The sequence below is a fragment of the Narcine bancroftii genome, unplaced genomic scaffold (assembly GCF_036971445.1).
Source record: "Narcine bancroftii isolate sNarBan1 unplaced genomic scaffold, sNarBan1.hap1 Scaffold_260, whole genome shotgun sequence".
Taxonomy (NCBI): domain Eukaryota; kingdom Metazoa; phylum Chordata; class Chondrichthyes; order Torpediniformes; family Narcinidae; genus Narcine; species Narcine bancroftii.
The window spans coordinates 113674-129974 of record NW_027211995.1 but is presented as its reverse complement, the minus strand read 5'-3'; the positions used below and the strand labels follow the sequence as shown (position 1 = coordinate 129974).

At 46.5% G+C, this 16301-nt stretch overlaps 1 protein-coding gene across 2 annotated transcripts; it reads right to left on the bottom strand.

Annotated features, from left to right (window-relative positions):
* Positions 1 to 9360: 9360 nt before the first annotated feature.
* LOC138750778 (glycogen synthase kinase-3 beta-like) lies at positions 9361 to 15334 on the bottom strand. 2 transcript variants are annotated; one of them, XM_069912917.1, is made up of 4 exons: positions 15190 to 15334; positions 13899 to 14086; positions 13197 to 13277; positions 9361 to 9848 (listed from the first exon to the last, which is right to left on the bottom strand). In XM_069912917.1, exons 1-4 carry the CDS (start codon positions 15191 to 15193, stop codon positions 9768 to 9770), a joined length of 354 nt encoding a protein of 117 aa, XP_069769018.1. In that variant the 5' UTR covers positions 15194 to 15334; the 3' UTR covers positions 9361 to 9767. The 2 variants fall into 2 exon arrangements, 1 of the variants encoding a protein (XP_069769018.1); XR_011349502.1 differs by lacking the exons at positions 9361 to 9848; positions 13197 to 13277 and having other exon boundaries at positions 14019 to 14088.
* Between the last annotated feature and the right edge of the window lie 967 nt (positions 15335 to 16301).

The following is a 16301-nucleotide window of genomic DNA, read 5'->3' as shown; positions in this document are numbered from 1 at the left end:
GTAAGAAAATAAATATTGTGCATGTTGAAGATGTCATTATGTCTGAAAGTAACACTGGAACAGAGTCATTAACACCAAGGTAAATATCACCCTTTAGTGGCTGGTGAAGTATCCTGATGGGCACAAGTTATCCCTCAGTGGCTACAGTGATGTGAAAATGTGGGTAAATTATTTTGTATATGATTTATACATATTAAAATTAGCTGTTGTTTGTTCCAATTTCAGGTAGGTGTGGTTGCAAAGTGGGTAAGGATAGAAAATACTTGGGGATAAAAAACTGGGGCTTGCATTTGATGGTGTGAAAGTCAAAATGGAAACTCAGAATAAGGCTCATCTGATTTAGCAAGCCACTGGCTCTTATACTTCCACCAGAAGAGAATCTAGAATTGAATTTTGAGTCATTTACGGTGGGTAACTTCAAAGTCTGTTGATTGCAAGACTAAATTAAGAGCCCTTTTGCCCCTGGCTGTGCTGAAAGATTGTTTTGTTTATCAACTAAATCTTTCTGAGAGGGAGAATAGAGTGAAGCTGCTTTCCTTCTCATTGGTGATGAATCTTACAGTAAGATCTTTCAAATAATTACAGATTACTAATTCCTCCCAGTCCTCAGGCATTTTCTCCTGCAATCTACATCAGTTACCACCATCCAGGGATTCTCATGCAGGGTAATGTTTCACATTCACCTCCTCCAACCATGTCCGTGCCCTCTGTGGCAGGAAACCCAATCCAGAGTAAATGACAGATTGACTGAATGCCTCCACTTGGATCACAATGGCCATCTTGGCTCATGGTCGCAAGCTGTTTTAAGTTCCATTCCATTCCCACTCTGACCTTTGTCTTCTGCCTCCTCCATTGTCTGGGTGATGTCAAATCCAGAGGAACCATCTCTTATTGCATTTGTGAATCGATGGTATGAATATGGAATTTTCCAAGTTCATGTAACCTGCCCACACCCCCCCATATTTTTCTCTCTCTCCTGTTAATTCACCCAGTTCCCCTCGTATTTTCCCTTCCAAACCAGATGACTTATAAATGTGGGCAGAGAAATGGCAGATGGAGTTTAATCGAGACAAGTGCCATGCACTTTGAGAGGACTTGTAGTAGTGTTGCAATGAGGGATCTTGGGGTGCAAGCGCGAGCTCCTTGAAAGTGGCAACACAAGTGTAGAGCGTTAAAGAAATTATTCTTCATTGAGCAGGGCATGAAGTATAAATGTGGTTAGGCCACATTTTGAGTGTTTTCTGCAATTCTAGTTGCTGCATGACAAAAGGAGTTTATCAGGGGGTTGCTTGGGATAGAGCATTGGCTCTGAGGAGTGATTGGACAAATTTGGATAGTTTTCTCTGGAGCATTGGAAGCTGAGTGATGGCCTGGTTGAAATTTATCCAATTATTGTAGTCCTGGAGAAGGTAGATTTCTTCTTCCCCCGCCCCCGTGGGAGATGTAAAAATACTACGATGCCTATATTGAACATGAGAGGGGGAAAAGGAGAAAAGTGAGGCAGGTTTGTGCACAGTGCGGTGGGGGTAGGGCCCACACAGCCAGGATAGTGGTGAAATCGCCATAATTTAAGAGGCATTTGGTTGGGCACATGAACAAGAAGGAATGGGTGATGTGTATGGACCATGTGCTGACAGATGGGATTAATTTAAATGAGCATCATGGTCACCACAGATATTGTTCACCAAATGGCCTATTCCTGGGCTGCTCTGTTGGGTGATGATTCATCTCTTTTCAAGGATTGTTGCCAATGGGCAGTAAACTTTTCACAGAGGTCTATCTCCAATGAATGTATTTAGAACATTTCCATGAGTTAATTCCCTGTAGAAACAGCAGTTTATCATTCAAGCTGTGTAGCCACAGCAATAATGCAAAGTTTGAAGGCCATCATTACGGAATCCATTTTAATCAGCCTTCACCTTGTACAATGTTCAGTTGAGACAACAAAATCAAAATGCAAATTTTAACCTCTAGGAAAGATTAGTTACCCTCTGCACCACAGAATTATTGCTGAAAAAATATATGGAAAATTTTGTGAATTCAGCTTCCAAAGAGGTGATGAAGAGGAGCCACAACGAGATTTTAAAAAATTAAACCCAGAACATTTATTAGAAGCCGTTCATCACAATAAACATGTTCAGGTTCAGTTATGATCGATTCTGGAATGGCATGTGGCAGTAATAAAAAGAATGCAGGATAGATATATTCCAAGGAAAAAGGAATTAATGATTTGGATTGTGGTTTAAATGGTTTTGTGGCCAAATTTGCGGAGGTCCCCAAGATTGGGGACAGAGTAGGAAGTGTAGAAACCGTAAAGTTGCAGAAGGATATAAACAGATTAGGAAACTGGGCAAAATGATGGCAGATGAGATTTAACACCGAGAAATGTACAGTTGTACATTTTGGCAGTGGAAATAAACAGGAAGCATACTATTTGGATGAGATGAAAATTCAGACCTTGGATGTGCAAGGAAACCTAAAAATTAATGACCAGGTGAAATTTGTAATGAAGAAAGCGAATGCTATGTGGGCATTCAAATCAAGAGAAATAGTGTACAAGCGTAAAGAGGTGTTAATGAAGCTCTATGGGGCACAGGTGGGATCTCATTTTGAGTACTGGGTTCAGTTTTGGGCCCCCTATCTGAGAAAGGATGTGACGTTTTTGGAGAGGGTGCAGAGGAGAATGATGAGGATGATTCCCAGAATGCAAAATATAATGTATGAGGAGTCTTTGACAGCGCTTGGGTTGTATTCATTGGGGTATCGGAAATTAAAGAAGAAAGCTCATGGAGACATTTTGTATTTTGAAAGGTTTAGACAGGGTGGATGCGGGTAAGATGTATCCCTTGGTGGGTGAATCGAGGACAAGAACATTAGAGGTTATCCATCCAAAACAGAGATTGGGAAGAACTTCTGTCACCAGAGTGTCATGGAGCTGTGGAACCGCTGCCTCATACAGCAGTGGAAGCCAGATCACTGGGAGTATTTAAACAAGAAATAGACAAGTATCTCATTAGTGAGGGCATGAAGGGATATGGGGAAAAGGCTGGAAATTGGGAGGAGTGTAGAGTAGCTCAGTGTGTATTTGTGGAGCAGACTCAATGGGCCTGGTGGCCTGGTTCTGTTCTTTTGTCTTGGGATCTTGTTCTCATTTGAGAGAGATTATCGAAGGCAACTGAGGAAAATGGAAACAATTCGAGGCAATTGTTGGAGTAGGTAATTTGTTTGCCATCTCTATGTAAAACTCCAAAATTATCTGTCACTTTGGAGTGGTGCCAGTCCCTCCAACCCCTGAGGAACATAGTCTTTCTAATATGTCATGTGTTCTTTCAGCTACAAATGATTCTCTTTTTCAAACATGGCCACAGGTTACTCATGCTTCATTTCTGTCTTGCAATGTTTTTGGGTGGCTTTTCAGATGTAAATGTGGCAAATTCCATTTTGGGAGTGGATTTCTTGTCACATTTTTCGGTGATGTATTTGAAAAAACGTTGTTGTGTGGACTGCAGCTCTTGAATGCAAGTGAGCTGCATTTGTTGTCCTTCCAATGCCATCTGCTGCCTAACAAGCCTTCAACCCCTGATTGCTGCCCTTTCCAAGCCTTGCTCGTGTTTTCCTCGCCTCGTGACCCCATTCTATTTTAGCAAATACATATTTGCCGTGGAGGTTTGCTGAGAAGTCTTGTAAATTTGGAATATTGTATCAGTCAGGCACGGTGGAATTGTTCAGGGGACGATCATCTCTGCAAGGCCGCCAATCCCTAGTTTTTATCAGAACCATATGCAACCTTGAAGCCCAGCAGCAGTCAAATCTGTGGACTACGCCCAACTCTTGCCAATCCAATCTTGAAAGGTACAGCTTTCGGATGTAGAGTTCAATATTACATCGGTAGAGCCCACTAAAGAGGGCGCCAAACAGCCTTTAGTAAAAAGAGTTACTCAGGTTCGCACATGTGCAGTAACATCTGACGGCAATGTTATGAATGAACCACTTGTAGTAACATCAGTTGAAGTACCGGCTGGGGAAAGGCATTTGTCAACTGTAGCGGTGGCACTGCAAACTGCACCTTTTGAGATAAAAGAACCTATACAACTTGATGGATGGGGAAAACCCCGGCCAGCGTCCTCCAGTCATTGCTGGAGAGGCTGTGGCAGGGGTTTCCACACGCAGCTATACTACAAGGAAGGCAACCAGAATGAAGGAAGCAAAAGAAGACCCTTTGGTTATGCAGAAGAAGCAGGAATCTGTTGAGCCAGAATCTCTTCCAATTGAAAAGATTCTTGTGAATCTTGAATCTAAATGATCTTATACAATGCAGGGATTATCCAAGATTATGACTGAACTTGGTACTAGGTTTAATACTCTGTGGTGAAAATACATTCTCAACAGATGGCTGAGTTTGGAGCTTTTAAGCTTGAAGTGAGAGATAAATTTAATTCGTGTGAAGAAGATATATACGAAATACGAGATCATGTTTCAGATGTGACCAAAATGGTCAAAGACTTACAAACTCAAAATAAAGATTTGGTGAAAAAGATTGATTATTTGGAAAACCAATCCAGACGGAACAATATAAAGATTATTGGTTTGCCGGAAGGAATGGAGGGACCAGACCCAAGAAAATGTTTTACTGAATGGATTCCGCAGGTGCTGGGTCAAGAACATTTCCCGGAAGATATAATACTGGAACGTGCTCACAGAGCCTTGCGTAGAAGACCTATTTCAGGTCAAAGTCCAAGACCTGTTTTGGTTTGTTGGTTGAATTATTACGACAGAGAAATAATTTTACGAGTGGCAATTAGAAATGCACAACAGAGAAAATCACCCTTGATGATTCAAAATAATCGAGTTTTCTTCTATGCAGATTTGAGTCAAGAAGTTATGTTCCAATGACGGGAATTCTGCTAAAGAGTTGTTGTGGAAGAAAGGTTATAAGGCAACCTTTAGATATCCAGCTGTTTTGAAGGTTTTTCAAGATGGTTGCCAACCAAATTTCTTTGATTCTCCAAAGGAAGCTATAGCATTTGCTCAAGAGCTGCCAATTACTCGGTTTCAACAGAGACGTAGTCGCCGCGATCTCTAAGGAGACAAGAGATGGAAGAAAAGAGCCGTGCTCCAAGAAGGAATGGTTGTAATGGTGACTCGGCAGTTGGAGCTGATTAAAAGAAGAGTTGTTCTTTTTTTTAAATTTTTTTTTAAAAAAGGAATATTAAATAATGATGATGTTAGTTTAAGATGAAGTGAGAGTTGGGGGAGAGAACTGGATGGGCACTATTTCCTGAAAGTCATCTGCTACGTGTGAGTTATCTCACACCCATTTTTTTTGGGAGTTACCGCATTGCGTGGTTTAGACGGGAGGGGGTATTTTTAACCTGCTACCTGTTATTTTTCCTTTTTTTGTATTATTAGATTAAAGAGTTAAGGGTTTTCTTTTGTGTTTATAAAAAAAAGCATAAGTAAGTATTTGATTGTTTAAAAAACTAAAAATTCATGTGGTTTTTTTTGTAAAGTTTATTCAGTAGATCAGGAATATTTGAAATTTAAATGTGAATGGGATGGATAAGTTTTTTTTAAATATTTTTTCTTTAACTTTAAGGTGAAAGGAGTGGTAATTCAGGTGCATATTATTTTGCTATTTTAGTTATAGAACGAAGGGAATAATGGTGAAAGTTATAAATTGAATTGTACAATTCTTAATGAGGCTTGAATTTTGTTTGTGGCTTATGCTCTATTTGTTGAAGATATAGATTTCGTTGAAGATGTATTTTTATTATTTGGATATCTGAATTTTAACGTAATGATTGGGGATATTTAAATGTGGTATTGGAGCTTTTATTGGGTAATTATTCAAGGTTAAAAGGGAAAAATGGTGGAAGAGTACCAAATTTGAATTCTACAATGTTTAATGAGGTTGGAATTTTGTTTTAAGATGGCAGTTTATGTGACTAATATGATGTTAGATGTGAAGTTAGTTGATATTTGGTGAAGGTTTATCTCTATAGAGAAAGTTTTATTGTTCATCTTTTTTTTTCTCATGCTACAATTTTTTTTAAAGAATTGATTATTGTTTCAGAATTTTTGATAGACAATGTTACTAATTTTACTAATTTTTTATTTTAAGTTTATTAATTATATGTTTCATCTTAACTCTGTTAAATATATGCATTTAAGTTTGATTTAAATATGTTTTTTAAGTCTGATATCTTAGTATTAATTACTTTTCTTTTTGTTAGTATTTTAATCGGTTATGTTTTTGGTTTTTTTTGTAAGTGGGTTTTTTTCTCACATATATTATTAACTTTATTAATTCTTCACTCTTTATATTGGGGGGAAGGGGGGGTTGGACTAATTTGAGTTGGGTTATTAATGTGTAATAATTATTGGGGAGGGTATACTTTATTTAGATTACTGATACTGTATTGTAATTTTATTATTTTGTTCTTAATTTTTAAATGTAATTCTATATGTTATTCATGTTATAAAATCTTAAATAAAGTTTAAAAACAAAAAAAATGATGTTGGCCACTACCGGTATGAATCGGTGATAAAAATTAATCGTACCAGTGAATTCTTGCAGCCCCTTCATTATGTGGGGTTTGAGGAAGCACTTAACAAACTCTATCTTTTCAAGCAGGGTTTAGTTCCGTGCCTGTTGATTTGACCCCCAAGGAAGTCGAACGTTTCCAACCTGAACTAGCACTTAGCAAGGTTTATATAGTAAGTCCAAATTCCCGCAGCCAGGCGCACAGTCACATTAGATGGTCTCTGTTTAGCTTCATTGCCACCACTTTGACATATTGTGGTTACTGCCACCCTCTGCTGTTGGAGAATATCCTCCTTGGTCTCAGCCCCTAAATGTAACTAAGAACCCCTAAAATGCCCCTAATGTTTTGGCCTTCATCACTACTCCTGGCAAGGCATTCTTGACACCCACAAATCTGGGTAAAAGAAAATACCCCTGATATCTCCCCTAAATCTTCCTCCCTTTGCTTTAGACAGATGTCTTCTAGTGTTTGCTACTCCGATCTGGGTTTCAGGCAAACTGAAGGGCATCTTTCACTGAGTTTCTGGTTTTCCAGCAGTTCTGGATGTCTGTCTCTGGATGCTCTGCTCCGTGGACCACCCCGCAGTATCCCATCTAGTCCTAGAGTCTCTGTGTCAGACATTCTCTGCTGACCACTGCCTGATGGCTTTGTGGTCAAATGTGTTTGTCTATGAAACCGTTCCCAGGAAGGTAAAGGGGCAAAGTCTTGCTGACTGGAACATTGTGCAGCACCAGGGCCAGGCCAATCTTTCGCAACACCTAAGTCAGGTAGAACCTCAGCACATAGCAGCATTTGGTGCCCTTGCACTTTGGTTGCAAGCACAGCCACACACAATTATGGCCATGCTGGTTACACCCTTGTCCCCATTGATTGACGATGTACACGGTCCTTCTCCAGACTCTATCCATTTTGGACCCTCACATGAATAGGAAATTTGTTTTGGGAATTGACAGGGTGGTGGTGTGGGGATGGGCCAAACCTGGCTCACGTGCAGCAGGACCGAAAGTTCCTTGCACATTGCACCTGATAATCAGGTTTTACCCGAATGACAGAGATGGGTATCTCTGTGGTTCTCCCTGTCTCCTGGACCTGGGGGCCTTTGTACTGCTCCCCATCTCCTTAAGTTGGTGCTTTGTTCTCCACCACCCCCACAAGAAATCCAAGACCCCTGGATGGAGGGCAGAGGCGCAGAGAGATCAGTGAGAACACGGGTAGTTTCAACAGGGTGGGGTCCATCCAGGCGCCTGATAACAGGAGGAACCAAGTGGGAAGGAGGATGCAGGGCATTCGATAGCAGGACATTGCGAGAGAGTGGATTCCTCGAACTCTTGAGGGGAGAAGGCGCTGGTCGATCCAGCGGTTTAGGTGGGGCAGGGTATAGACATGGCAGCTGACTGGAATTGTCAGCGGGTTACTGAGACCTGGGAAAGGAGGGGAAGGAGGGTGCAGTAGTGTTCTGAGAGTGCTGAGGGAGAGGCAACATGGGTGCCACCTCAAGGCAATGGTCCCCTGATTGATTGCAGGGATGGGCTCTGTAAATAGACTCATAGATATCCAGCACAGAGCATCTTTGTCGCCCTGCCATCAGGAAGGAGATATGGAGGAATAAAAGCAGAGCAGCCAGGGAGGGAAATAGCTTCTTCCCACAGGCCGTGCGATTGACAAGGCAACATGAGCTGGATGGGAGCTAAGAATGAAAAGGGTGAGAGGAATATGGACTGATTACAACAGCTCAGCTAGCAGGAGAGAGGGGCTGAAGGGCCTGTTTCTGTTTTGTCTATCTGGACCAGCTTTTGAGTTCAAGCTTTAAAAAACCCAATCATTTTTAAATTTAATATCAACGGTACAGAATGAATCAAGAGACAAGATGGTCCAGCAGCAAGCGTCGAAGGCACTTCCTGAAACGGAGGCTCTGAAACCACAGGGAGGTTCTGGACGGAAAGAGGCCCAGCTTCTTCTGGAAGGAGGAGAGGAGAGGCAGGGGAAATGCGGGGGAAGGGAAGGGGAGGGGAGGGGCTAGGGATGCCGTCCACCGTTCACCTCCCCTTTCCTCTACCCCGTTCCCCTCCCCTTTCCACTGCCCGTTCCCCTCCCACATCGCCTCCCCCTTCCAGTCCCCAGTTCCCGTCCCCCGCTCGCCTCCCCCATTCCCCTCCCCCTTCCCTTCCTCCTACTCCTAACCCTAACCCCTAACAAAATCCTAAACCTAACCTTAACACTACCGATACCCCCTACCACCACTCCACATCCCCTAACTCTACCCCCACCCCATCCACTAACCCTAACTTTATTCCTACGCCTATGCCACCCCCTAACCCCAACCCTAATGCTACCCACCATCCCCTAACCCCAAACCTCACTCCTCCTCTACCCCACTGCTCCTACCCCCTTCCCCTATACCTAACACAAGCCCACTTCCCTGAACTATAGACCTAACCATAAACCAAGATATAGCCCTACCCCATGTCTCCTAACACTAACCCTAACTCTACCCAACTTCCCCAACCCTAAACTAAACCCTATCCCTATCCCTTACAACCTACCTCCTTCCCCTAACCTCCTACCCCTTCCCATACCCGCACCCCCTACAACTATCCCCTTCCCCTAACCATACCTCCTACACCTTCCCCATACCCACACCCCCTACAACTACCCCCTACCCTATCCCTCACAACCTACCCCCTTCCCCTAACCCTACCCCTTCCCCATACCTGCACCCCCTACCACTATCCCTACCCTATACCTTACAACCTACCCACTTCATCTAACCCTACCTCCTACCCCTTCCCCATCCCCGCACCCACTACCACTACCCCCTACCCTACCCCTTACCACAACCCCTACCCTTACCCCCTTCCACTCTCCTACCCCCTTCCCCTCCCCCTCCTTCCCCTAGGTTAGGGGTAGGAAGGGGAAAGGGAAGGGGGAGGGGAAGGGGAGGAGGAGAAATGGAGGGGAAGGGGGAGGGTTAGGGGAGGGGATGGGGGAGAGGAAGGGGAGGGGGAAAGGGGAAGGGAAGGGCGGAGGGGAAGGGGGAGGTGAAGAGTGGAGGGCTGGGGTTAGGGCATAGGTGTGAGGGCAGGAGAAGGGGAAGGTGAGCGGGAGGGGGTTGGGATGGAGGAGGGGTAGAGGAGAAGAGGGGAAGTGGGTGAAGGGACATGGAAGAGGCAGGGAATGGGGTTGGCAGGGCCAGAGGGATACGACGGGGAGGGGTTCAGGCCATCATGATGTTGTCCGTCCTCTGTTCAGCTGGGATGCGAGGTTCTCTGGACTCGTGTCTTGTCTCTGAGATCGCTCCTTCTCCTGGGAAGAGAAATACGAGTGATAGAGATACTGCCTCTGAGGCCTGATCACAATGACTTTGGAGGGTCCCAACTCTTTCCCCATCATCCCCCCTACCGCTGAACACTGGAGCCTTTCCCCTTCCTCTGCTTTACCTGAGGAAGTCTGTTTTGGCGAAAACCACGATCTCTCTCTGCAGAGCTCAGAGCAACGTGTGTCCATCAGGCAACACCCTGGTTCTCCACGATATGGCAGCAAGATGTTAGACAATCATGGATGGATCAGTCGAGACCATTCAGCTGATCCATCTGAACCTACCCCACAACAATGTTACCCTCCCCTCCCTCACACCAGTACTCTCCATTTTTCTTGAATTCCTGTCCATATTAAAATCCTTTTCATGCCTTTTTTGGACCAGCCTCCGCTACTACCCCAACAATGCATTCCAGCCACCCACTACATTCTGTGTGAATAAAATGTACCCCTCACGTCTTGCCTAAATTTCCCTCAGCTCACCTTATTTAGACGTCCTCTGGTATTCTCGCCCCAGGAATGCACACAATATTCCAAGTGTGGTCTGACGAGAATTTTATACATCTGCAACGATACCTCTTGGTTTTTGAACTCAATCCACTGACTCCTGAAGGCCAGCACACAATACACCATCTTAAACTCCCTCTCAATTTGCACAGCAACTTTGAGCGATTTATGGCGCAGGATCTAAATATATCTCAGTCCTGCACACTGTTCATAATCCTGCCATTAACCAAGTGCTCTGCCCACACATTCTTGTAATCCGCATTCAATGAAGATATTGGTGTATATGAAGCTACTTTTAATGGGTCTCCAACCATCTTTGGAATAACTGTTATTCGTGCCCTTGAAAATTACTCTGGAAATAAACCTGGACCAGTTGCTTATTTAAGTACATCTGATTTACAGGATTGAACTCCATCTGTCACTTCTCTGCAAACTGGATGACCTATGACAACCTTCTACACTGTCTACAACATCTCTACCTCTGTGTGATCCCCTGACGTACCCACCCTTCCACTCCCATCATCATTCATAAAAATCACAAAGAGCAGGGGTCCCAGAGCAGATCCCTTTGGAGAGCCACTAGTCATTGTTCCATCTACTACTACCCTCTGTTTTCTGCAGACAAGCCAATTCTGAATCCACACAGCCAAGGGTCCATGGATCCCATGCCTCCAGACTTTCTGAATGAGGCCTCCGTGGGGACCTTGTCAAGCACCTTACTAAAATCCTCGTGCAGCACATACAGACTTTGACCTTCATCTATTTCCGTTGACACGTCCTCGAAAAACTCAATTTGACTCGTGAAGCAGGACCTGCTCCTCACAAAACTATCCATGAGTTTCCCCAGCATGTTTGGGCATTGCCCTCGGCCCCAGCATCTGCAGACTTCCTGGCCAGTCCCTCCCTTACCCCTTCCCAGAGCTTCCGCATCCATTAGAACATCAAGCATTGCTGCCCAGTACAGGCCCTTTGGCCCATAAAGGCTGTACTGACCTTTGTAAATGTTCTCCACAACCTTTACCTGTACCACACCCATAGGAACATAGGAAGTGGGAACAGGAGTAGGACAAAAATGGCCTATCGAGCCTGCTCCGCCATTCAATACGATCATGGCTGATCTAATTTATGACCTAACTCGACCTACCCTGCCTTCTTGCCATATCCCCAAATTCCTCTATCATGTAAAAATTCTGTTCCCTTACATCCACATGCTCGTCTCAGAGACTTTTATATGTACCTATTCTACCAACCACTCCCACTTTCTCCGGTGACGCATTCAAAGCTCTCACAACTTTCTGCATAAAAAAAATCTCCCCTCACCTGAAGCGGATGCTCTCTGAGATTTGCACCTGACACTTTAGGGAAGGTTTCTGGCTGTTCATTCCATCAAAGCCCCCCACAATCTTATTTAGAATAAGTTATTAAGCTGTGGAAGGGGCAAGTTGGGAGAGGGAGGAGGGTAGAGAGCTGGTGGGGGAGGGGTGAGAGCTGGTGGGGAGGGGACAAGGCCGTGTTGGGGAGAGGGATCAGGACTGCGTTGAGGTGGTGAACGGGCAGACACGGGTAGATCTACCTGCCGAAATAAAGGAGCAATAAGAAGGCCATCTCGGGATCTACCAGCATCTTCTGGGGCTTGATGTCTCAATGGAAAACCCCCTGAGGATGGTAGTAGGCCATGCTCTGCTACAGCTGGTACATGAACATCTGGCAACACAACGATATAACATGACCCACTCTGCCTCCACACTGGCCGGGTCTGGATCCTGAGGGTAAGGGGAGGTGGGTGAAGGGCCCCTCCCTGCCAATCAACATCCATCCTCATCATCCTCTCCACCCCTCTCCCCTCACTACCCTTTCTCTCCTCACCAATACCCATTGAGACCCTCATGCACCCTTCATCGATATCCAGTCCCCAGCGAGACTTAGCCAGTAAACTCCTTCATATCCTCCAACCCCACCATCCAAGCTTGCCCCAGTGGACAACTTGACCACCCAGACCCACAACCACCTGATGTAGATCATGGGAATGGGCTGCTTGGCCTTGTTGAAGTGCTGGGCCATGTAGTGAACCGTCTCGGGAACATAGTCCAGACCCAGATTCAAATAAACCTCCTCTTTCTCTTGGACACAATACACACATGTCAGCTGGATTTACCCTCCAACACCCCGTGCCTTTCCCAACTGGAGTGCCAGCCCCTCCTGCTCTCTGTTGGCCTGATGCCCCCACTGCTCAACACAACATGGCATGAATCCAAGGGCTCAGCGAGCAGAGCGTCAACAGGCCGTAGTGGACCCGTCTGCTGCCCCATCATTCGGCTTCTGGTGAGGCTGCACAAAATGTGCAGCTCTGACCGCCCTCCCTAGTGAGGCAAGGATTCACCGGGACAGAAAAACCATTGACGTTTCAAGATGAGACATGTTTGCAGCCGGGTGTTGGCTGGGGTCGAACATGTGGAGGCTGAGTTGTTGGGACGATTCAGAGCAGGCGTTGATTTGGAAGGGCACCAAAAGGTTCTGTGGAAGTGAGTTATGGGGGAAAATACATTCGTGAAATGAATTGGGGAAACAGACTGGAGGGGCTGAGTGGCCGAATTTGGCGACTTTGTCTTGTGGTCTTGGCTGCTGCTGTCTGGAATTGAAATGGCAAGAGGTCATGAGTTAATGGGTGAGGAGCAGGGCAGCCAGCGTCAAAGAGTCGGCACTGGTCAGAGGGGCAGGATGGAGGCAACAGAGAGGCTGCACCGAGACAGATCAATTGAAGGAAAGGGGAAGGTAGCAGCAAATGAAATGCATCAGAGTGGGGGTGGGGTGGGTGCAGGTGGATCTTACCTTGACTACAGAGGAGTAGAAGTTGAGAAGAGCGACGATGATGGTGTGATCCAACTTTCGCACGATCTGCAGTTTGCGGTTCTATGGCGAGAGAGGAACATCAGCAAGGCTGGGCGATGGGTCGGGGCCCTGAGGGGCGACTTGTCCAAGTTGAGGGGGGAGGCGGGGAGGAGATTCGTCAAGAGGTCAGAGGTTGGGAACTCCTAGGGAGGCCGAAGTGGGGGACTTTTCGAGAGTCAGTGGGGGGGACTTTTCGTGTCGCTGGAGTGGGGACTCATCAGGGGGTTCAATGAAGTATCATTTCAGTTTTTATGATTATTTTCCCAGCTTCTACTAAACAATTAATTTGCAGAAAATCTCTGATATTTGCCAGCTGTGTGTGTGTGTGTGTGTGTGTGTGTGTGTGTGTGTGTGTGTGTGTGTGTGTGTGTGTGTGTGTGTGGGGTGGGGGGTTGTGTGTGGGGAGGGGGGTGCTGTTGTAGGTTTGTGTGACTTTCGCTGTTTCCAAACCCCATGGCTGCCTTGGTCTCTGTCAGATGCTCCTCTTTCCACCCACCCTTCAAAAATGTGTTTGGGGTGTTTGTCAATTGGGTGTAATTGTGTGAAACAGGCTCATGTGTCGCAAGGGCCTGTGAACGTGCTGTAGGCCTAAAGTTAAATATCAGGGATTTCCATTTCCACACAACTGCTCCTCCCCCTCACCTTGAATCTCTTGTCCTGCAAGATCTTCTTGATGGCAATCAGCTCTCCGGAGTCCACCAGCCTTGCCTGGTACACCCCACCGAAAGATCCATTGTCGATGATTTTATCATCTGTGCAGGACACCACCTTGGGGACGTTGGGTCCATGACACGGTGTGGCCACCTCTGTTGTGACCTTATTGCCATGTCCTCTGGGGCAGAAGCAGCAGCATTTACACACCCAGAGGGTACACAACAGGTCATTTATCCCAACCCAGCCTTGCTGTCCAAGTTAGTCTCTACCCCTCCCTCTAACTCCCTTCCAAGGATCACCTAAATGTCAGAATTGATCCTCTGGTGGTTCTTTCCAGCCTCTCAGTAGAAATATTGCCACCCCAGGTCCCTCTTTGATCACTCTCCTCAGACTGAGGCCAGTTCCGCAGCCGTTCACTTTGTCTACAACCCTCCCTCCATGAGAGCACATCCCGGGGAGATGAAGCACTCTGAACCCCACCACGGGTTTAGCAGAAGCCCTCCACATTCCCAGAAGCTCAGCAACACCGTGATCTTCCATGATGCAAGCGAGACCTCGTCGCATGAGGGAGCAGGTGGTGCGGAGATAGACCCATGCTTCGTCACTCAACTCTGTTGGGTCCGCCGCAGCAGAAACACTTTCTAGCACCTTGATCCAGGTCCACTGGGGGAAAGAATCCTATCCCGGTTTGGGGGGTGTGGGGGTGTATGCAAGGGTGGAAGGGATCTTGTAACCCTGGGGGGGTGGGGGTGGGTGGAGGAGCGGTCCTGTCTCTCAGTGGACAGATCCCATTCCAGGTGGAGGGGGAGCTCTGTCCCATTTCTGTTGAAAGGTCTACCTTCCATCCCCCTCGCAACTTCTCTTCTCCCTCAGACACCTCACACTCTCCCCTGCCCCGATTCCTCTACCACACTCTGATCCCCCACCCAACACCACCCCCATGGTTTCCCCAGTGCCTTCCGTCCCCTCGCACCCCATCCCCCCAGCTCAACCCTATGTCCCATACCTCTGATCCAATCACCCTTGACATTAGCCCCTGATGAAATCCCATTCCTTCGTTCTCCCCTCCACTCCGATAGACCCCATCCCTGTATCCCCTCACATGCCATTGTTCTCCCCTCCCCAGTCCCCTCCAGCTGCCTCATAAAGTGCCCTGCACTCAGGATGGGGATAGGGGATTAAATGCAGCCTCCATTCTCTCCGCCCACACTGGGTGAAGGATGGTGCCAGAGGAGGCTCTGTCCCAGTAGGGGAGCCTGTAACAGGCTCTTTATCTCACCCATTGGTGCAGGGTGCTTCCAAACACAACTCTGTTGATCAGAGGGTCTCTGGCATGAGACAGAGTCCTACTCCGACATGCAGGCCAGAATCCCCTTCCAGGAGAGGCATCTTTCGCATATTGCTGTGCCATGGCACGACTCAGCTATGGCTGCCCCATGCAGTGACATCATCACCCCCTCTGTGTCATCATCTCCCCCCTCTGTGACACCTCCCCTCTCTGTGACACCACTAGTGTAATGGGCAGGGACATCCAACCATTTAAATCCTCCTCAATTTCCCCAAGCAAGGGGAGAATAATTCAGCTGGTCTAAATTACTCGTTGTTATCTATTCTAACTCCTAGATATTTGATTCCATTTTTCCTCCACATTTGTTGACTATTTTCTTGACATTGGCTCTAATCCCCCTTCCTAAGTGACATGATTTTGCACATATCCCAAAAGAACTTACACCCAGAGATCTCCCCATAGTCCTCCAGGGTGGAGCACAACTTGGGCAATGAGTGTGTCGGGTCTGTCAGATATATCAGAACAACTTCTGCAAATAAATTGATTTCATGCTCTTCCTGGCCTGTTCTGAAACCTTTAATGCCTGAATCCTGGGAAATGGCCTCGGCTAATCGCTCCATGGCCAGTACAAACTCACTCACTGGGGGTGTGGGGGGTGGGGAGTCTGACCTTGATCGGCATGCCTGTTGGCTACCTCTGTCCCTCTCATCTCGACATCAGTGGCTCAGGTTGGGGGAGTCTGTGCTGCCTCCTGCAGTGCACAGCAGCACTGCTGGACCACCTTTATCTCCTTATTTTCCTGGGCCCTCTCCAAATCTTTCCTTTCTATGATCTCACATTGGTTTCTCAGGAGAAACACTGGCAGTCAAAAGGCACCCTCTGATTCCCCTTAAATTTTGGGAACCCTGACTTCTTGAAGTGGGACAACACGTGGTGACCTATTTTCTCAAGATGTGGATCCAGGAGCTTGGACCAGTCTACCAGTTTGCCGTGGTCCGCCAGCATGCTTGCCAAGCTCCCCAACCCTGCACCCATGTCAGTCCACCCGCAGTTCTTGTTCTCCCTGCCTGCACTAGATTTCCTGTCCCGATTCCAAAGCATCT

Coding starts and splice junctions, on each gene's coding strand:
- LOC138750778 (XM_069912917.1), bottom strand. Junction 13,278..13,898: donor TGCAGGACAAGAGATTCAAG/GTGAGGGGGAGG, acceptor CTCTCGCCATAG/AACCGCAAACTGCAGATCGT. Junction 9,849..13,196: donor TCTACTCCTCTGTAGTCAAG/GTAAGATCCACC, acceptor TTCTCTTCCCAG/GAGAAGGAGCGATCTCAGAG.